The sequence below is a fragment of the Panthera leo genome, chromosome A3 (genome assembly GCF_018350215.1).
Source record: "Panthera leo isolate Ple1 chromosome A3, P.leo_Ple1_pat1.1, whole genome shotgun sequence".
Classification (NCBI taxonomy): Eukaryota; Metazoa; Chordata; class Mammalia; order Carnivora; family Felidae; genus Panthera; species Panthera leo.
Window position 1 is genome coordinate 13,887,682 of NC_056681.1, and position 21,811 is coordinate 13,909,492.

At 48.3% G+C, this 21,811-nt stretch overlaps 1 protein-coding gene and 1 non-coding gene across 21 annotated transcripts in view; one reads left to right on the forward strand and one right to left on the reverse strand.

The window, feature by feature from the left end:
- Nucleotides 1-21,811, forward strand: part of ZMYND8 (zinc finger MYND-type containing 8) — a 135,275-nt gene that overhangs the window by 83,408 nt on the left and 30,056 nt on the right. For all 20 annotated transcript variants that reach the window (XM_042930767.1, XM_042930768.1, XM_042930770.1 and 17 more), the window contains 3 exons: nt 8,367-8,507; nt 17,816-17,968; nt 20,577-21,086. In XM_042930767.1, coding sequence (XP_042786701.1) covers nt 8,367-8,507; nt 17,816-17,968; nt 20,577-21,086 — 804 coding nt within the window. The remainder of the gene's footprint in view (nt 1-8,366; nt 8,508-17,815; nt 17,969-20,576; nt 21,087-21,811) is intronic.
- On the reverse strand, nt 13,330-13,402 carry TRNAK-CUU. The gene has a single exon. It is a non-coding gene; the product is annotated as a tRNA-Lys (tRNA).

The window sequence follows — 21,811 nt, forward strand, 5'->3', positions numbered from 1 at the left end:
CCTCCAGAGTGCCGGGGTGCGTGCGAGGGAAGGGGCATTTTTTGCTAATTTAATTCTAAGACTCCTGTTTCATGGAGTCAGAATAGCACTTAGCACAGGCCAGGATCCTATAAACGTAGATAATAAATGATGGGTTTTGGTCCGCACTCGTGAATTGTACATCAAAGTATAAAATCTGATTCAATTATTTGTGACTTCAAAGGTGATTAGTTCTTCCTTTGAGCAAGATTTACGGCTTTACAGAAGGATTTGCATCCGTGTCAAAGCTTAATCGAAACGAGCATTTCCAAATGTCTTTTTGCTTTTGAAAATGTCGAGCATGATTTAAAATCGAGTTTCTCGATCTCTGCCCTGCTGGCTTGACTTTTAGCACTGAGAGCAAAGTTCTGATGCTTCATGTTCAGGTTTGAAGCTCTTCAATATGTTACGTCGCATTTTGTGTCCTTTTTTTCCCTGAATGTAAACTATTGCTTTCAAATTTTAATATTGTGTAATGAATAGCATAGCACATAATTATACCCCGAGAGGTAACAAGGGCTACGAATTGGGTGTTCCTGGGGCGCCTGGGGGGCTCAGTTGGTCAAGCGTCTGACTTCGGCTCAGGTCATGATTTTGTGGCTCGTGAGTTTGAGCCCCGCATTGGGCTCTGTGCTGGCAGCTCGGGGCCTGGAGCCTGTTTCAGATTCTCTGTCTCCCTCTCTCTCTCCTGCCCATCCCCTGTTCATGGTCACTTGCTCACTCTCTGTCTCTTTCAGAAAAAAAACAATCCACAGACCAATTGGGTGTTCCTTCAGGTTTTTTTAAACTTTTAGTTTTTTAACATTTATTTATTTATTTTGAGAGAGAGAGAGAGAGAGGGAGTGTGTGTGTGTGTGTGTGTGTGTGTGTGTGCGTGCACGTGCATGCACACGTGAGCAGGGGAGAGAGGCAAACGGAGAGAGAGAAGAATCTTAAGCAGGCTCCATGGTCAGTGTGGAGCCAGACATGGGGCTCGATCCCATGACCCTGGGATCATGATGTGAGCCAAAATCAGGAGTCTGACACTCAACCCACTGAGCCACCCATGTGCCCCCTCCTTTTTTTTCAATTTTAGAGAGAGAGAGAGAAAGAGAGAGAGAGTGTGTGTGTGTGTGTGTGTGTGTGTGTGTGTGTGCAGGGGAGGGGCAGAGAGAGGCCGAGAGACAGAATCCCAAGCAGTCTCCACGCTCAGTGAGGAATCCTGTGTCAGGGCTGGAACCCACGAACCTGGGACCATGACTTGAATTCAAGTCAAGGTTTTTAAATGTATAAATCCCATTGATAATTGCCATCGTAATGTTCTGTGGTCGAATGGATCACACTAAGCCTTCTGCTCCTTTCGAGGGAGGATTCTTTCCTTGACACCTTTCTGCTTGTCCATATAGTTGTAGTTGTCAGTAGGGTGTAAACAGCACGTGCAGATGACAGAAATGATTGGGGGCATGTGAACGAAGGCATTTGGGAAACATCTCTTAGGGGAAGAAACTTGGTTTTATGAAGTCGTGTGAACGGGTAGGTTTTGAACAGATACATTGATTTGTTTTCTTTTTTTTTTTTTTTTTAATTTTTTTTAATGTTTATTTATTTTTGAGACAGAGAGAGACAGAGCATGAACAGGGAGGGTCAGAGAGAGAGGGAGACACAGAATCTGAAACGGGCTCCAGGCTCTGAGCCGTCGGCACAGAGCCTGATGTGGGGCTTGAACTCACGGACCACGAGATCATGACCTGAGCCAAAGTCAGCCGCTCAACCGACTGAGCCACCCAGGCGCCCCTGATTTGTTTTCTTAATGCACACTTTATGTATGGACATCTCTGCTAGCTTTCTAATTCCCAAAATTGTAGGTGTTTTTGGCTAGCCTGCTGTTTCACATTTTTGTCCTGGTGGCCATATACAAAGCCAGAGTTCATGTTTTCGAGAACATATCCATTGAAACTCACTGGAGTCTGAGAATTCCAAAATCCCCGCCCCCTTCATTTACATGTATCTGTATTAAGAAACATATTTTTACACCTGTTTTAAAGATTTTTCCCCACAAGAGAAACCACAGTAGAGGTAGTTTTAAACGGGCAAGATTACCCATCATGTAAATAACTCTAGTTGACTTTTTTTTTTTTAACGTTGGTGACCCTACATGGTTAAAATTAAGATAAAACACAACCTAGCAGTATTAAAGCAGTATAAACGGATGTAAAAAAGGTCATTTGTTTTCTCCTACATCCCGAAACTTTCTCCTCATTGTGCCTCTCTTATACTCTGTGGAGTATACTACTACCAAAAATATGTATACACTCATTTGAAGCTATGCGTGTGTTTTCGATAAACATTTACACATATTGTGGGCACTTCTGTACACACTTGATTTTTACCTCTCTCTTTCCCACACACATACCTGCGGGGACCAGTCCTTGTCAGATTGTGCAGATCTGTGTCATTCTTTTTTAGGGGTGTATGGTATTAATTAATTCACTTATCTAGTCTTCAGTTAGCAGACATGTATACGCCATCTCCTTTTTGCTGTCATAAATACTGTTGCAGTGAACCTTCTGGTGTGCATATTGTGTCTGGGGCACATGACACGTATATCTAGGGGGTGAACTCAGCATTGGACCTTACCGTCCGTGTGATTTATAAATTTAATTTTGGGTAATTTCAGCATCACCTAATTGCTGTGCTAAAAAGGTTTTACGATTCCAGTGAGTATTCCCCTTCCCTCAACACTAGGTGTTATTTTTTGAAACAAGGTAATCACGTATGCGAAAAAGATGTAGGGTGGAGATAAATGTATCCACATCTATCTTTATCCATCTGTATCTGTATCTCTCACATGTTTATTGACCATTTGTACCCCCCCCCCCTTGCTCATTTATGTGTTTCTTTTGGATTGTTAATCATTCTTTTAGCATACCTTGTTTTTAGTAGCTGCATAATATCGAGAGTATTTAAACAGAAACAGAAACGGCTGTCTTTTTATGAAGAAGGCTTTCTTTGGTTGCTCTTATTGTTTCTTTATTGCTTATCCTGACCTCTGTGGTGAGAAGAGAAGTGGAAACCTCATTCTTCAGTTAATGATCTGATGTATTTGCTCATTCTGTAAATTTCTCGGACACCGGGGTGGCATCCCAGGTGCCTGGCAGGGACCCTGCTGTCCTGGAGCTGACGTGCTCACGGCAAAGGGGAGCTGGTAAAAAGAGGCACTTGGCCCACTTGGATGAGGCCAGCAGGGGAAGGGCTTTGAGGGTGGTGTTGGAGGGTTACCAGCCAGTATGATCGGGGTAGGGGTGGGGGCCTTTCCTGGGGAATTCTTGGAGTGTCAAGGCTTGAGTTAGGAGCAGATTTGATCTTAGAGGAACAGCACAAAGGTCGTGTGGCTGGAGATTCCTGAATGAGGAAAGGAAAGGTCGCATGTGTGGTTGGATTTTATTCTGGGGGATAGGACACCTCTAGGATAGATTGATTGATTGATTGATTGGTTTTAATTTTAAGTATCTACACCCAAATGTGGGGGCTTGAGCTTACAAGCCTGAGATCAAGAGGTATGTGTTCTACTGACTGAGCCAGCCAGTTACCCTGCCTCTGGATGGTTTTAGATGGAGCCGTGGTTTGTGTACCTGGCTGTGGTGTGGAGGGTGCCCCAGGATAGGGGTGCAGTGGCAGGAGGTGGGGGGCCCATGGGAGCTCTTACAGGGTCTTGGTGGGAAATGATAGGCACGGGCAGTATTTAGCAGCCATTTTTTTCTTTCTCATCCCATAAGGAGTCATTTTAGACATTCCCTAACCCCCCCCCCCCCCCCAACAGTCTCCTGTGACTTTTTTTCCTTAATGGAGATGAAATTCACATGACCTAAAATTAACCATTTGAAAGTGAACATCTCCATTACTCCAAAATAATATTCCGTGGAGTAATTAAGCACTCCCCTACTCCCTGGCCACCGACCCCTCGTGACCGTCAGTCTGCACACGACTTGTATGGATTTGCCTGCTCTGGGTATTACATTTAAGCCAAATCATACAAAATGTGGCTTTCGCGTCGGCTCCTTTCACAGAGCGTATGTTTTCAGTGAATGATGCAGCATGCATCAGACCTTCATTCCTTTTTATGGCTCAGTAAACGTTCCACCGAGGACTCCAGAGTTTGTCTATCCGTCGATGGACATTCAGATTGTTTCCACCTTTGAACCGTGGTGAATAGTGCTGCGATGAACGTTGGTGTAGCAAGATTTGAGTACCGCTTTTCAGTTCTTTTGGGTTTATACCTAGGAAGGGACCCTCATGAAATTTCAAAGTACTGTATTTCTTTTTATGTACTGCATGTGCCTGTGTTTTATACATAAAAAGAGTAAGAGAGTTTTTCACCCCCCTGTTCTCCAGAACCCCCTTTGAGAATGTGTGCATTAGGCTGATAGCAGCGGGGATAGAGACCAGGGGGAGCTTGGGGGTATATTTTGGAAGCGGTGTGCAGGGAGGGGCCTGGCTGAAGAGTGGGGTAAATTGGGGCAGGAGAACAAGGGAGGAATTCGGGCAGTTTAGACGTGTTTGGCCTTGAACATCTAGGTGAGTGGTCATAGCGTTAACTGATATGGGGAGGTCGAGGCAGGTACATAGTGTTTCACAAATTGGGGAGGGGGGACGTGTGGCACTCCGGGTGGACAGGGGCCATCGTGTTCCCCAAGGAGAGTTCTGCGTGTTGGAACCCAGGGTTGCTAGGTGACCCCATGCTGTCCCTTCCCTGTTTACAGGAAGCATTTTAGTCCCAGATGTCCGTGAGGGGGTCCCTGCCCTTTGGTGGCTGCATGGAGAGTGAACCAGACTCGTCTCCATGGGGAGCCAGTGTTCTCCAAACACCTTTATTCTTGCCATATCCAGGTGCTATGTTTAAATTAAAAAATTTAGAACATAGTTCGTAAACCTTCAATACTTACATTTTATTAACAGAGGAAACTTTATGTGCCTGTGAAATTAAAGACTTGTTTTTCCCGTTATGTTTTAACTACAGAATTGCAAAAATAACGACTTTGCCTGTGTTGTTGCTAAGTTTCCCTGTAGGGACCACAAGGGGGCAGGGCTCTGTGAGACTGCCTGCTGGCTTCCCTTTCCTCCTTTTTTTTTTTTTGAAATTTAAAATATTGATTTGATAGAGAGCAGGTGCGAGCGAGCCTGCATGAGCAGGGGAGGGACAGAGAGAAAGAGAAAATCCCAAGCAGGCTCTGCACTGTCAGCACAGAGCCTGATGCGAAGCTTGAACTCACGACCCTCGAGATCACGGCCTGACCTGGAATCAGGAATTGGACGCTTAACCGATTGAGCCCCCCAGGCGCCCATCCTTCCTTCCTTTTTTAACATGAGCTGTTATGAAGCAGGGAAATGCGGACCCACGTGCTTGAGTTCTGCGTGTGACAGCACCTTTGTGTGTGTTTTTACTTCCGCCTACCCTTTTGGGTCAGACTTTCTTTTTTTTTTTTTTTTTTTTTTCAACGTTTTTTATTTATTTTTGGGACAGAGAGAGACAGAGCACGAACGGGGGAGGGGCAGAGAGAGAGGGAGACACAGAATCGGAAACAGGCTCCAGGCTCCGAGCCATCAGCCCAGAGCCTGACGCGGGGCTCGAACTCATGGACTGCGAGATCATGACCTGGCTGAAGTCGGACGCTTAACCGACTGCGCCACCCAGGCGCCCCAGGGTCAGACTTTCTTGACAAAGTTCCTCGCAGTCTACGCAGTACCTTGACTGGTATAAGACCCTTCCTGCTACCCCTGTTTGCTGGTCACGTGAGAGAATACAGTTAGAGAGGCACTGGTTTTTAGTCCTCGCAGAGAATGTATGACACTGATGTTTTCAGCCCCTGCAAATCTCTTTTGGAAGGAAGCAGATAGAATATGAATGAACGAAAAATAAAATCCTAATACTAAAGATGTTATTGGTAATACTTAAATCTTTGGAAATGCCTTTATCTTTGATGATTCTTATTGTGTGTGTGTGTGTGTGTGTGTGTGTGTGTGTGTGTGTGTGTGTACCAAGCACTCTAATTCTGCTGGTTGTTATGGTACCTGGTTACAGGAACAGTGGTAGTGACAGTAAATTGAAGCTCTCATTTGAGAGAGTGTTGTGTGCCCGGGGCCGGGCATTTGTTCATTCTTACAGTGAAACTAAGTTAATTAGTATTAAAAAAAACCACCAACAACAAAACTTGATTCTCAAAATAATGTGGAGCATTGATCGAGCATTTGCTAAGGACCACTTGACGTGGATTAGCTAACCTCCTTGCCAGCTCCCCATCTCGTCTGCGGATGAGGTTCCCCACAGACACACCTGTTTCATCCCTTTGTGAGTTGATCCACCTCTGCTCTATAGGTGTTTGGAACCAAAGATTATTTGTCTTGGTGGTGGGGCAGGGGCGAGCAGCATCCTTGGTCTACACCTATTAGATATTGGTAGCACCCTGCCCTGCCCTAGTTGTGACAGCCAAAATTGTCTGCAGACATTGCCCAGCGTGTCCTGCCTGGATGGCAAAATCACTCCTGGCTGCCAGGCGTCTGGGTGGGCTCAGTCAGTTAACCGTCTGACTCTTGATCTCAGCTCAGGTCTTGGTCTCAAGGTTGTGAGTTCAAGCCCCATGTTGGGCTCCACGCTGGCCGTGAAGCCTACCTAATTAAAAAAAAAAATCACTCCTGGCTGACAACTGCTGGTTTAGGTGGTTGAAACCAACGTCCTCGAGGTTAACGGGGAAATAGGAAGTGATATTATACTAATAGCAAATAATAATACAGTGCTTCTCTGATGCCAGCCACTGTTTTGATGATTAACGTACTAGATCCTTACAACTTGATGAGGTGGGTGCTCTTTACCAGTCCTTTTGTATTTTATTATCAGTGTCTCTTTTTGAGGCTACCAGGAAAGGAGATTCACGGAGCTCAGGGACCGTGCCCAAGGACACCCATCACGTCAGCTGCCAAGGTGGACTTCACACCTGGGGTCTGGCTCTCGCTGCCTGCCTGCCTCCATCCTCCCTGTGTCTAGTCTTTCCCCCTCTATCCATTAAAGGTAGCTTTGGTAGGTCCTTGCACTAGAGCCGAGGGAGGCCTGCATACTGACTGGCTGAGTTTCACCCATTGGATCCTCACTTTGACTCTACCCCCATTTGGCAGGTGAGGAAACTGAGGTGACCATCTGCACTGTTTGAAGTCCCCGGGACGTCCTGATTCGTAACGCCATTGCCATCAACAACTTTCCCTTAAGGATCAGATCACGGCAGAGTCCGTGTTTTCCTGTGCATCGGAGCAGGGCTGGCCATTATGTTGTCTCTAGGAGCTCTGTAACAGGACAGTCCCCGTAACGGCAGGCTGTGTAGGCAAAGGGGCAGGATCTCCAGGACGCATGGCCCATCTGAACACTCTTGTGTTGTTATGTGGTTTGCTTTCTGTCCTGCCCACATTCAGTGGATGAGGCTTAGGGGAGCAGTATGGAGGTAGCTTTAAGGTATTTAAAATAAAAAAAAAAAAGTTTATTTTTAAAAAAATTTGTTTTAATGTTTTTTTTTTTTTGAGAAGAGAGAGAGATCGAGAGCGAGTGGGGGAGGGGCAGAGGGAGAGGGAGAGGGAGACACAGAATCCAAAGCAGGCTTCAGGCTTAGAGCTGTCAGCACAGAGCCCGATGCGGGGCTCCAACCCATGATATGTGAGATCATGACCTGAGCCGAAGTCAGATGCTTAACCGACTGAGCCACCCAGGCGCCCTATGGTATTTTTAAAAGACTCGGGCTTAGGTATGATTTTCTATCCTCCTGTAAAAGTTTGGAACATAGTAAGGAGGGAGATCATTGACCAGCGACGCCCTCGCTCCATCTGGTGCTGAGTTTGGCTTCATTCTGCATCACGGAACCTTTGAAATGGGAAGCCAGAGATCTCCCAAGGGGTCGACTTGGCCCACGGCAGGTGCATTGGCTGTGCGAGCCAGCTCCCACATCTCCTATAAACGGATGGCATGCCATTTGTAAGCCTGGCTCCGGTCTCTGCATCTGGACCGTGCTGGGGGCCGCTTTAATCGCTATTTATTTTGAGATTTACACCCGTGAATGGGCCAAACCAATTTCAGTGGCAGCTTAGCCGATTTGTCTTAGAGCTTTGTGCTTAATAGAATGACTGGGGAGGCCTTCTTCCTTCACGGCTTAACATTGGGTTAAAGCCTGTGCTTGACATAAATGGCCGACCCTTCCTGCTGCGCCCCATCTGGGCACTTCTGGGGGCCTTGTTGAAATCAAATACGATTTCTCCCCTCTCCCCCGACAAACAAGTTTTATTTGTTTATTCATTTGTAAATCTGTCTTTTAACAATGAACATCCTTTTTCAGCTTCACCAGCCTCTGCCAAGACGGGACAAGCAGGGAGTTTGTCCGGCAGCCCGAAAACCTTCTCTCCTCAAGCGTCCACGCCCATCACGACGAAAACGGACAAAACGTCTACCACTGGAAGCATCCTGAATCTTAACTTGGGTCAGTGGGGAGTTTTGGGAGCCTCTTTCTGTGGCATCTGTGCATATTTTTGCAAGTTGTGATGTCCTCTTTTGGGTGTGGTTCTTGAGCTCTGAACAAAACCTCTCTCAAAATATTAAGAAGGTATAGTGGACAAAGATGAAAGGAGATCGGTAAAAGGAGCAAGTAAGCGATTTCCTGGGGCTTGTTGATATGCAGAGTTGTTTTATCCTGACGGACCTTAGGCCGGTGTTTACAACGTTTTCTTGTTTATTACAAAAGTAACCCAGTTCTTATGCAGGTGTGTGTGTGTGTGTATATACATTTAAAGTTTTATACATGCGCACACTTGATGCAAGTCGAGCTTTATGAATCAATATTTACCTTTCCTATGTGCAATATATTCTGATACATTGTTTCCTTAGTTTTCCTTTTCTAATTAAAAAAAAAAAATGCCCGTCTTTATCCCTGACTTAGTAGGGTCCCCCTCCCCCCATCGCAGTTCTGTCAGTTGTTTCAAGAGCACTGCCTTCGGGCAAAGCCTTTAGCAAAAATTGGCACCAGAAATGCTAAATACCCAACCACGAAGTCATTTCATTGATTCGTTGCGTCAGGATTCTTGATTTTTATTGAGCATCTATTACACGCTGTGTGCTGTTTTAGACCCAGGGCAGAGGGTGGTGAGCAAGGGCCCTGCTCTTGTACTGAGCTTGGTTCTAGAAAGTGAGAGACAATAAATGGTAAGGAGAGAGATGCCTAGAATGGCGGGGGTCTGGAAGAGGCAGTGTTGGGGGAAGGCCTCTTGAGAGGTGGTATGTATTTATGTATGTGTGCCGTTATTTATTTATTTAGAAATGTTAATTATTTTTGAGACAGTGTGAGCAGGGGAGGGGCAGAAAGAGAGGGAGACAGAGAATCCCTGCAGAGCTCAGGAGTCATGAGATCCTGACCTGAGCCGAAACCAAGAGTCAGACACTAAGAGACACTGAGTTACCTAGGAGAGGTGGTATTTAAGCCTCGATTTGCATGACAAGAAAAACCAGCCTTGCCCATATTGGGAGGAGGAACAAAAAATTAGGGCCTTAGGGGTCAGGGATGTTGTAGGAATGGCCGGGAGGCCCAGGTGGCCTGTCCCAGTGGGTGAGGGGAAGAAGGTGAGGAGATGAGGTCCCGGAGCACTGGGACCCTGTGGACCCCGCGGACCCTGGTGTGGAGCCCTTTGAGCAGAGGAGGGATGTGAACTGAGCACGTTAGAAGGACCTCTCTGGGTGCTGTGTGGAGAATAGCCTATGTCAGGTGGTCCTCTCCAGAGATGGTTCCCTCACTCCCCTCCAGGGGACACTGGGCAATGTCTGGTTGTCACAGCTGGGGGTGGGGCTCGAGTATACAGGGTTTTAGGAAGAGGGGGACAGCCACCTGTGCAGAGCGATGCTCGCACGTGGCCAGGACCCTCCAGGTTCGTCTTGTCCTGCAATGCCATTTCAGGCGGGGAAACTAAGGTCTGGAGAGGAGGTTCCAGGTGCCCAGGACTGCAGAGTTCCAGGTGCCAGGCAGGTGGCGGGACTGGAGCAAGCCCGTGTCTGCAGGGAGGCCAGAGCCTGGCCCGCCCTGGCTCACCTGTTAGCACGGACTGCGTGTGGTACAGCGGTCAGGGCCGTGGCTGGTAGGGACTCCTCACTCGAATGAAAGGGGACCCATTTGCTACTTTGGAATGTTCATGGAGCTCAGCGTTGCGGCTTGCTTCCTCACGCCCTCCTTCCGCCTCCACACCCCGAAAAGGAACACTGTGCTGGGGCGTTCTCACTGTGTCCTCTCTGCCCGTCGTGAGTGGCGAGAACAGCTCCTTCTCTGAACCAAGTGGTCTTGAGTGTCCTCATCACGCCGTGGGTCTTTCCGCTTGGCTTACCCACGGCGGCAGTGAGAGATTTCTCCCTGTCGTGCGTTCTGGCGGGTGGGCATGGTGGAGCCTGAGAGGCTGCCCTGTACAGAAGACCCCGCCCTGCCCCCCGCCCCCCCCCATGCCCCCCATCTCCTCCTGTGCTGGGACACTTGTTTTGTCAGTGGGAACCAAGGCATTGGGGATGTGGGCGTTTTTTGGGCTTCGGGTTCAATTACCTAACCGGGAGAGGATCAGAGAGGGACTGGTGAAGCGTGAAATCAGATGGTGGAGGGAAAAAGTCAGAGGGTGGAGGGAAATTCTAAATAATCCTCAAGAGGTTGTCCAGGGATGGGGCAGGTGCTTTCTATGGGGTTTTTTTGGGTCTGGCATCCCTGCAACTACTCTGAGCAGACAGAAAATGAAACAGTGCTGGGGAGGATGATGACATTATGATATCTAACCAAAGGGCATTTCGTTTAAAAAAAAAAAAAAAAAAAAAGGCAGGGCCGCCTGGGTGGCTCAGTCGGTTGAGCACCCGACTTGGGCTCAGGTCATGATCTCGCGGTCTGTGGGTTCGAGCCCCGCGTCGGCTCTGTGCTGACAGCTCAGAGCCTGGAGCCTGTTTCAGATTCTGTGTCTCCCTCTCTCTGACCCTCCCCCGTTCATGCTCTGTCTCTCTCTGTCTCAAAAATAAATAAAACATTAAAAAATTAAAAAAAAGAGAGCAAAATTAGAGAAATGGCAAACAGGTGAGTGATTGTGGGGTTTGGGGTGGGGGAGGGCTTGATTCCGAATCACAGAGGGATTCTTTGGCAGAGGACGTGGCTCTGCATTCTGATGGTGGTTACACCTATCTGGCAGGTGTTAAAACACCCAGAACTGTTATCGCCCGCCCCTCCCCAAGTTTTACTCTCTGAAATCTAAAAACTATTAAAAAAAACGACAGCAGCTTTCAAGGTAGATGATAGCCCCATTTCAAAGATAGTGGACACTGGGGCACAGAGAAGCAAAGTCCTCTACCCAGCATCGCATAAGATTCGTGGTCAGGGTTGGCCTGCGGGCTCAGGCCTGTCTGCCTCCTAGTTTGTGCCTCGAGCCAAAATATGTGAGCGGACGCGCTGCAAGACAGAGCCGTGTTTTGATGTTGGAGGGACCCTCGACACTGCGCTTGTCACGCTGTTTGATAAATTGGCCTAGCTGTAGGGGCGAGGGGGTAAGGTGAAGATTTCGAATGGGCAGCGCCGTGGAGGACAGAGTGCCTTTCTGACAGATGCAGCTCCCACAAGTTGAACCTGGGTTGTCAGACTCTCAAGTTCCAAGAAAAATGCAAATCCACTTTTGTATATGAACTCTCCTCGTTTTTGGAAGTTGCCAATCAATTGCATTAAAAATAAAAACTCTGGGGTGCCTGGGTGGCTCAGTTGGTTAAGTGTCCGACTTCAGCTCAGGTCATGATGTCGCGGTCCGTGAGTTCGAGCCCCGCGTCGGGCTCTGTGCTGACAGCTCAGAGCCCGGAGCCTGCTTCAGATTCTGTGTCTCCCTCCCTCTCTGCCTCTCCCCTGCTCAGGCTCTGTCTCTCTCTCTCTGTCTGTCTCTCTCTCTTTCAAATATAAATAAGTGTTAAAAAATGTAAAAAAATAATAAAAATAACTCTAGTTGGCCAAAACACATAAATCCAACCCAAAGTACAAAAACCAGCCATCGGTCATCAGTTGGATACTTAACTATTCAAATTAATTTTGGTGCATGCCAGAGGGGAAGGCTTCCCTCAGAGACTTCTCACCTGACTGGCTAACGCACAGGCCCCTCGTTTGCTGTCTCGGGCCTTCTCTCTGCTGTAAAGCAAGGAGCTGAAGCCTGGTGGATTGTTACAGTCCCTTTCTTTGACCGTATGAGAAATAAGTCATAAATAAGCATGAGAGGAGGAAGGAAGGCCTGATTCTTTTCTTCTTCTAGACTCCTGTTTGCTTCTCTGGGAATCCCGTCTCCTCTTGTCGCACAGGGTGTTTGCTCTGGGCTGAACAAACACAGCAGTTCAGCAGTCCTGTTTGTGACACAAATGTGCCTGGATGCTCTGTCAGAGACGCTGGCAGAGCAATGGGAACTTGTCAGACCCGGAGCGTTTCTGCTTGTTTATTCCTCCGCTGTCGCTGATGGGAGGCCTCCTTTCTTTCTCTGTGTCAAATGATACCTTGAAGTCAGGCATCCTTTCAGAGTATGGATACAGAGCTGGGGGCTGAGGCTTCCCTCATGTGGCCATTTTTTTTTTTTCTTTCTAAAACAGTGGATGAGATGAAGAATGTCTCTTCTTGGCTTTTGATGGATGAGAGAACTTTTGCCAGGGTCTCTGGTCTGGATGGTATTGTTCCCTTGAAGGAGCCGCCATTTTGTGGCTCCTGGAATTCCAGCTTTTGAACAGAGAAAATCGAGTTCTTTTTCATTGAAAATGAAACTGTGCTTTGCTTGTACAGAGTTAATTTTGTGGTTATAAGTAGTGCATGCACATGGTGAGAAATCTCGAAAGCCCAAAGGATGTTCAATGAAAAGCCAACCTGTCTGTAACCACCTGTCTGTCCCTTCTGACAGGAGACCACGGTTACCTCATTTTAGTCTTCTTGGGGAGTTCTTCTACATTATATACCAGGGATTTTCAACCTGGGTGATTTCTGTTCCCCAAGGGGACATGTGGCACTGCCTGGAGACACATTTTTTTGTTTTTTGTTTTTACATTTACTTATTTTGAGGGTGAGCGTGCGGGAACTGGGGAGGGGCAGAGAGAGAGGGAGAGAGAATCCCAAGCAGGCTCTGCACTGTCAGCACAGAGCTGGATGCGGGGCTCGAGCTTGCAAACAATGAGATCATGATCTGACTTGAAACTCGAGTTGGACGCTTAACCAACTGAACCACCCAGGGACCCCTGGAGACTTTTTCTTTTTTTAAGCTTTTATCTTTAAGTAATCTCTATGCCCAGTGTGGGGCTCGAACCCACGACCCTGAGATCAAGAGTCCCACGCTCCACCAGCTGAGCCAGCCAGACGCCCCTAGAAACATTTTTATTGTCACAGCGGGGATGTGGGTGCTACTGGCAATGGAGGCCAGGGATGTACTAAACGTCCTACAAGGTGCAGGACAGCCCCCCACCTCCACCCCCCACAACAAAGGCTTATCCAGCCCCAAATATCACTAGCGCCAACATTGAGAACCCCCAAGAACACATATATTCGTATCTGTGTTCCCTTTCCGTCTTTTCTCCCCACACCAATGTGGATATCTTTTACTGGTTGTCACCTTCTTTGTCATTAAACAGGCTGGCTTTTCCATATCAGCACATAACGATCTCTAGTTGTTTTTTAGCGGTTGTATTTTATTCTATTTCAAGGGGAACTGTTAATTTATTTACCCAGGCGCCTTATTTATCGACTCTAGGTTGTTTTGCTGTTGCAAACAGCTGAAATGAAGACCCTTTTACTAGCCATAGGATGAATTCCTAGACGCAGAATCTTGGGTCAGAGGCCATGTGCAGTTGACATTTTGAGAGATGTTGCCAAATTGCCCTGCAAAGAGGTGGTTCTGATTTATGCTTCCTCCAGAAATGTAAGATCGTGCCTTTCTCCAGCGTTGGTGTTTCTTCTTCCTGGTTTCCATTTATAGCCGAAGCTGTCTTCGTATCAGCCGGAAAGTTCAAAATGTTGGCAGCAAAGGTGGATTCTGAAGATATTCCCGATATAGAAGGGCAGGGGTGGAAGAAATCCTGATAAGCGACTATCCGCTAAATGAGAAAGAGAAGCTCTCGTCTTCTCCCTGTGGAGGAGAAGAAAGTCAAAATGCGGTTGAAAATTCGAGAACGAGAATTGGATGTGGCTCAACTCCTGAAGGTCTGATCCCAGGACCCACCCCCCCCACCCCGGCTTCGGGTGGTTTCTCGTTAGGAGCCACATTACCTCAGCTTATTGACTGGAGAAACCTGAACTGTAAAATAACGTGCTGTACTGTTTCTTCATTCCTCTTAATTATGAGAATTTCCGAGTCCAGTCTTTTAAAGGCTAAAGTTAAGAGGTTGCATTTACTGTAGACACAGCCACACACACACGATTATTCTGATGAGTTTGTAGGTCTCTATGAATCCTAAGGTTTAGAAAAGTGATACTGTTAACACAAAGGTTAAGGCAAATCAGGAGGAATTTTCTTTACTCACAGAGAAGATTGGTCTGGGGCGCCTGGTGGCTCAGTCGGTTGAGTGTCGGATTCTTGATTTTGGCTCAGATCCCATGTGTCAGGCTCCCTCTTATCAGTGTGGAGCCTACTTGGGGATTCTCTCTCTGCCCCTCTTACATGGTCTTGCGTTCTCTCTCTCTCTCTCTCAAAATAAATGAATATTAAAAAGAAGTTCTCAGTATTAGCGGCCAGTTAGAATCATCTTTTTTTTTTAATTACAAAAAAATTTTTGTTTGATGTTTATTTTTGAGAGACGGAGCACGAGTAGAGGAGGGGCAGAGAGAGAGGCACAGAGTCCAAAGCAGGCTCCTAGCCATCAGCACTGAGCCCAACGTGGGGTGGGGCTTGAACCCATGAACTGTGAGATCATGACCTGAGCCAAAGTTGGATGCTTAACCGACTGAGCCACCCAGGTGCTCCCCTCCATTTAAAAAATCTTAATATTTAAAACAAACAAACAAAAAACCCAAAACAATAAAATCTTAATATTTTTTTAAGTAGGCTCTATGCCCAATGTGGGGCTTGAACTCATGACCCTGAGATCAAGAGCTACATGCTCTACTGACTGAGCCAGCCAAGGCGCCCCATCTGGGATATTTTTTTTTTTTTTTTTGTAATGTTTATTTATTTTTAAAAGAAAGAGCTCATGAGCAGGGGAGGTGCAGAGAGAAAGGGGGACAGAGGATCAGAAGTGAGCTCTGTGCTGACAGCAACCAGCCGGATATGGGGCTCGGACCCCACGATCTGCCCGAGATCATGACCTGGGCTGAAATCAGACGCTTAGTGGAGTGAACCATCCAGGTGCCCCTCTCTGGGTTATTTTTAAACGGCCAGTGTCCAGGCCTTCCCCCAGGCTAGTTAATTCACATTTTCGGGGAGGGGGACCGAGACGTTAGGATTTTTTTGTTTAAAGCTCTGTTGATTTCAGTTTGCAGCCAAGATTATCAGTGCCCTACAGATGGAAATGGCAAACGTTCAGGCCTTGGACCAAATCTGGCCCCCTATTTGTTTTTGTAAATAAAGTGTTATTAGAACACAGTGTCATCAATTTATGCACATATTGTTTATGGTGACTTTGGTAGCAGAGGCTGTATGGCCTGCAGAGCCCAATTTGCTCTCTGACAGCAAAAGTTTGCTGACTCCTGGTATAGTAGATGGTGTTTTTTGTTTTCGTTTTTTGTTTTTTTTTTTTGGTAACTGCTGTGTCGAGTGTTCATTGAGGACACTGATGGGAAGTATTTTTGTGAGTTAATTTCTTTTACAACTTCATACTTGAAAAGCTGCCTTTTCCCTTAGGAACCCAGTATCCTTTCTCATTTCTGAGAGTGGAAGTTATGAGACCGGCTTCCTATCGTTTCCCTTCCCGGTCACATTCACCACTTAACCGTTGAAATCCCTAAGTCGTTCTCATAGTGCTTGTTCTTGAATTGGATCTTTTTTCTTTCTCTGTTTCCTTGGTCGTCCTCCTTTTCCCCCTTGCCGTTTTATTGTTGTCATTATTAGTCTCTGTTCTCTTTGTAAGGTGCATCTCCAGTAAATTTGCAGGAATATTCTTCCCTTGCTCCGAAATACCCCGTGCCTTCACCCCATCTTCTCTGTGCGCATCTCCAGTCCCGTACAAAGAAATGCACACGGATGCTCACACACGTGTACACACACGCTCACAGGTGGATATGTTTTTAGAGCCTTAGAGCCTTTTCTCGTAGGACAAGGATAGTATCTGCTTGTTTTGAGCAACTCACTTCTGACATTTTCCTGAGGGCTGCCCCGAGTGTGTTTTGGGGAAAGGGCCCTTCCTAATCCTAATCTCCCCTTGGTAGTGACCTCATTACGGTGGTAAAATTAAGTCAGAGCAGTCTGTTGCTCTCGTGAGCTGTGAGAGGGTCGCGAGGGGTTCAGGGGAGGCTGCCTACCTCTGCTGACTTGAACGGATCTCTGGGTGTGCAGGGTCGAGGGACTGCCCCGTTCCTGCGTGACGGGGAAGGTGTGTGGGTCATGTTGGAAAATGGATACGAGCGTGAGTGAAGGTTTTGAGCAGCCCTTGTGGTCCAGCCCTCAGACTGTATACACCGGGCTTCTTTCACAGCCTGGTGGGCATAGATGTGTCGGGGTGGGGACAGCAGGGGGTGGAGGAAGCCTGAGAGTGAGCTCATAGGTGGTGGCAACGGGCTCGGAGGTGGCCTCTCATCTTTGTCCTTGATAGATGTTACGTTGGTTTTCTGGGATTGGCCAGGGCAGGGCATATGCTCTGCGTTCTGTGCCTAGGGTCAGTTGGAGAGGCAGGGGGATGCCAGGGGTGGCAGGCAGGTGGCAGCTACTGATCCCTGCCTGTGAAGTCTCCTTGCTTCCTGGGCCTGTGCAGCCGCCTTCATTTTGTCCCTTTCTTCTGTTTTGGGGGACGCTGGAGGAGGTGGGGCGAAAGGAATGTCAGCAATGCAAGCTTACAGACCCTTGGAATCTGGTCCAGTTGGTCATGTAAGGAGCCCATGGCGGAAGCGGGGAGGGTGGCCAGACCCTTGGCCTTGGGTCCTCCATCAGAGACCTTTGCCTGGGATTAGGGTGAGGAACTTGGGCCGTATCTGAGCCAGAAGACAGAGGTTTAGTATCCAGGGCCGATCTGTTCACCTGTCTTCAGATGGGTGTCTGAGCCACAAAGGAGCACAGCAGCTTGGCTGTAAGGTCTGCCTGTCTGACATTTACCCCACTTTTCTGACTTGAACTCCAGTCTAGGTGGACAGGAGTGAGCAGCAAAGTCTCCGTGGTAAATGAGGAAGCCGGACCCCCAGTTATGTGTATGTGTGCTCTGGGGGGACGGGGGCAGGGAGGCAGCACTCAGTGTCTGTTGGTTACGAGTCCTCTCGGGTCTGGGCCTGGAGTTAAAAGCACACTCTGGCCAGATGCAGTGTGACTTTATCTGTTGACACGGAGATTGACCATATTACTGTAACCTTTGGCTTTCAGGATCCCTAACGACGCGGAGTTCGACAGACAACCGTCTGGCTGGGGTTGTGCGTTGTAAATATCGAAAGCCACCCAGGCGACCGTTCAGCAGACACGTGTGTTGGCGGGCTATTACCAGCCCACCGTTGAGCAGATGATGTGGGGGCAAGGTTTTTGGGGTTTCTGTCCCCGCCGTGCTCTCCAACGTGTGTGTGCGAGAAGGAAGCTGAGTGAGGAGTGTTGCGGGTTCTTCCGTCCAGCGCGTGTCTGATGAGGGTGCGACCCTGTCTTCCAGATCGGAGCAAGGCCGAGATGGACCTAAAGGAGCTGAGCGAGTCGGTCCAGCAGCAGACTGCGCCCGTCCCCCTCCTCTCGCCCAAGCGGCAGATCCGCAGCAGATTCCAGCTGAATCTCGACAAGACCATAGAGAGCTGCAAAGCACAGTTAGGTACGTCCTTTGGTTTGCTCTCACATCGTCACCGTTAACTCTTTGTAGGGTCGCCGCCCGGATGAAGCCAGCGCTGGATCCCGGCTGCTGTAGGGCAGCATTGAGCGTGCGACTCCCATACAGTTCCCCCAACGGCGGAGCCTCTCGGGTCGGCTCGTCACTTGTTCACAAGGGTTCTTTGAAATCCACCCAGTTTATTCTCTGGTTGTGGTAGCCTGCAGCCTCGAGGTGCAGGTGGTAGGGAAATTTGAAAGCGGAAGGGTCTTCCTGAGTTTGCCCCCACGCTCGCCGTCTGCACACGTCAGTGGCTCACCGTCAAGTCCAGTTCGACCCACAAACAACCGACACAAACCCTTCTGCTGCAGACCGGGCCCTCCCCACCTGGCACACGCATCCTGCTTCTGTACCTGTTGCCTGCCTTCCTCTTCCCCGTGCTGCCTGCCTTCACACCGCCTACCTGAATTCTTTCCCTAAGGCTGAGCTCAGGCATCCCCTCCTCCAGGAAGTCTCCTCTGACTGCCCTTCCTCCCTATCTGCCCCCTCCTGTGGCACTTTATTGCTGGGGAACATCAGTGGTCACTTTGTGTGGGGGTGTCCCTCTCCATCGGAAGCTAGACTGGAAGCTCCTTGAGGGCAGGGAGGTTGTCTCATAAGCATTGATGTTCTCCAAGGTACTTGGTCTTGTGTACATAGTAGGTGCTCCGGAATGTTTGTGGACTAAGTAAACGAAAGCAGGAGGGTGTTTGCGAAGAAGCGGGATGGCTGGCCTCAGGAGAGAGAGCTCCGCTACGGTGAGGTTGAGAGTGTCTGTGGGTGCTCTGGACCTTAGAATGACCAAGCTGTGGTTAGGAGTCATCCAGAAGGGCCAGAGGAGGAATGGTTGTAATTTTGCAGGCCATTTAAGTATCTGCCTTGGGTCTTTCCATGCATCTGGGCTGACTCCTTAATTTATTATTAACGTTAATAAGAATTTTAATATTTCTGTTTACTGACTGTTTCCTGCATACCTCACACTGTAGCACGCACGGTGCATAGATTGCCCTGACAGGTCGATAGCATTTTCAATCCCATTTTGCAGATGGAGAAACTGAGGCTCAGAGTGGTAGGTCCCTAGTTCAGGGTCACCAGGTGAATAAAGGCGCAAGATCAGGGTTTGAATTCGTGTCTTTTGGGCTCCGGTATGCAAGCTTTCCTTAATCACATTTGTGGTCACACTTGTCCTCGTATCTGACCGTATCTGACCTCGTATCTGGCTACGGTAGCATAAGCCTTAGGACCCAGAAGTTAAGACCAGATCTGAGATTTTGGCTTTTGGCTTCTCCTGTTTTTGATGGAGCCCTGACGGAGGCTGGTCTACTTCTGAGATGAGTCTGCTGTTACCTGGTGCCCTGGGCTGCTCGTGGCTTTTGTCTGTTTGCAAGTTTCCTTTCTGTGTCTGGGTCTCAATGGTGACCCCACTCACGGTGACTGTTGCCCCAGAACGAAGGCGGTACAGATTTGAGTTTTCCTCTTTTCAAAATTTTAAGATACGGTATCATTAACCTGTGGCCGGATGACACTCCTTACTGGGAGCAAGACACGTCAGTGGGTTGAATGGAACGTGCTTTTGCCCACTTTTGTTTGTGTCTGTGAAACACCCGCTGGTCTGTCATTTTGCATTTTGATAGAGACGTGGAAGTGTGTGACTTTGGTCTTGACTCCGCCGTCCGTGAAGGACCAGGGTAGACAAGGCGGCAGTGACTCTGCGTCAGCACCGGGCGTTGGAGGGAGGGTGGGGCAGCCCGGTCACCTGGAGATGGCCCTCACCTGCCGGAAGGGGCCAGTGGCTTCGTGGCTCCAGCCGGCTGCTGCCTTGCAGGCCTGTGACCCAGAGCGGCCAGATCTTGCGTTTTCTTCCACACAAGCCTGCTGCCTTGATTTCTGTGTGAAGGTTCCTGGTTTGTGAGTCGGGCAACACGTTCTAAGTGAGAAACAAACAAACGACAAAATAGCCGCTGGGCCAAACCGTGGCCCCCTGAGTAAAACGTGTGCCGGCCAGATGCAGATGCGGCTTGTAGGCTGTGAGCTGGCGACCTCTGCCTCAAGGCTTTGGTTTACTTCTTTGAGCTCTGGACTCAAAGCGACGAGGACTTGAACGCTTTGGGAACTGGTGGCGAGAGAGCTGGTGGTCCGTCAGGAGTGCCCAGGGTTCCGGCCTTGCCTCTGTCTTGGTTTTCTTTGGGCCTTAGGGTAAGTGGTTTCTCTGGGCCTCTGTTTTCTAATCTGTAAAGTGGATCCATTTTAACAGCTCATCTCCTTTGTTCCCCACCCCTCCCAGTCTCCACGGCCCAGTTAGTTATCGGTGTCACAAGGACACAGCTCCGGATAAATGTAAAATTTATGTTGTCTGGTCCCTTGTCATCTTCGAGTGTCAGTAACCGAAACCCTCTGCAAACCCCAGTTGGCATTTGTTAGATGCCGTTCGCTGCTAACCCCACCAGGCCAGGGGGATGCGATTGGAAATGTTTCATTTTATTCCAGCATTTGGCGTGGAAAATGTTTGCGTTTGGGGTCCTGCTCTTTTCTTTTTGTGACTACGCCACATGCTGGGTTTTCTCTTTGAATTTAGGCATAAATGAAATCTCAGAAGATGTTTACACGGCTGTGGAGCACAGCGATTCGGAAGATTCAGAGAAGTCCGATAGCAGTGATAGTGAATATATCAGTGATGATGAACAGAAGTCCAAGAATGAGCCAGAAGGCGCAGAAGACAAAGAGGGTAGTCGGGTGGACAAAGAGCCATCGGCTGTCAAAAAAAAACCCAAACTGGCAAACCCAGTGGAGACTAAGGAGGAGCTGAAAAGCACATCACCGGCCAGCGAGAAAGCAGATCCCGGCTCGGTCAAGGAAAAGGCCAGCCCCCAGCCTGAGAAGGACTTCTCCGAAAAAGCAAAAGCCTCCCCTCACCCTGCAAAGGATAAACTGAAGGGAAAAGATGAGACGGATTCCCCAACAGTACATTTGGGCCTGGACTCCGATTCAGAAAGTGAACTTGTCATAGATTTAGGAGAAGACCATACTGGGCGGGAGGGTCGAAAAAATAAGAAGGAACCCAAAGAAACATCTCCCAAGCAGGATGGTAAGTGAACCCCCACCAGTTTCGGTTTCTTGATTTGGCTTAGAGTACCCCCTTGTGTTGGTATTTCCAGAAGTTACGTGGCTCTCCGACATCACAGAGGGGGGCACCAGAGCAGACCTTTGATTGGCTCGAGGTCACCTAGCTAAGTCACTAATCAGGTCCAGGACTGACTCCAGGCCTGCCCGCCTTTCGCCCAATGTGGTTGATTTTGAGCTCAGAAAAATAAAAAACGGTAGGTGTTTCTAGCAGTCGGGTCATTTTTTTGCCCAAGCTCCACTTTCCCAATACGCTCACTTGTTTCCCTAAAATGTTTGTCAACATATAGACATTTGACAAGGTTGGAATTGTTAGAAGTGTTTATTTTTCATTTTTTTGTTAAAATTTTTTTTTAATGTTTATTTTTGAGAGAGAGAGAGAGAGAGAAAGAGAGAGAGAGAGGGAGAGAGAGAGAGAGAGAGAGAGAGAGCGAGCATGAGTTGGGGAGGGGCAGAGAGAGAGACACACACACACAGAGTCCGAAACAGGTTCCAGAGTCTGAGCTGTCAGCGCAGAGCCTGATGTAGGGCTTGAACTCATGAACCGTGAGATCATGACCTGAGCCAAAGTATGACCAACTGAGCCACCCAGGTGCCCCTGTTAGAAGTGTTTAATTCAGAGATCTTGATGAGTTCAGCTCCTGTTCTTCCCTTCACGCTGCCCAGGTGCCTCATGGTGCATTTTCTTAC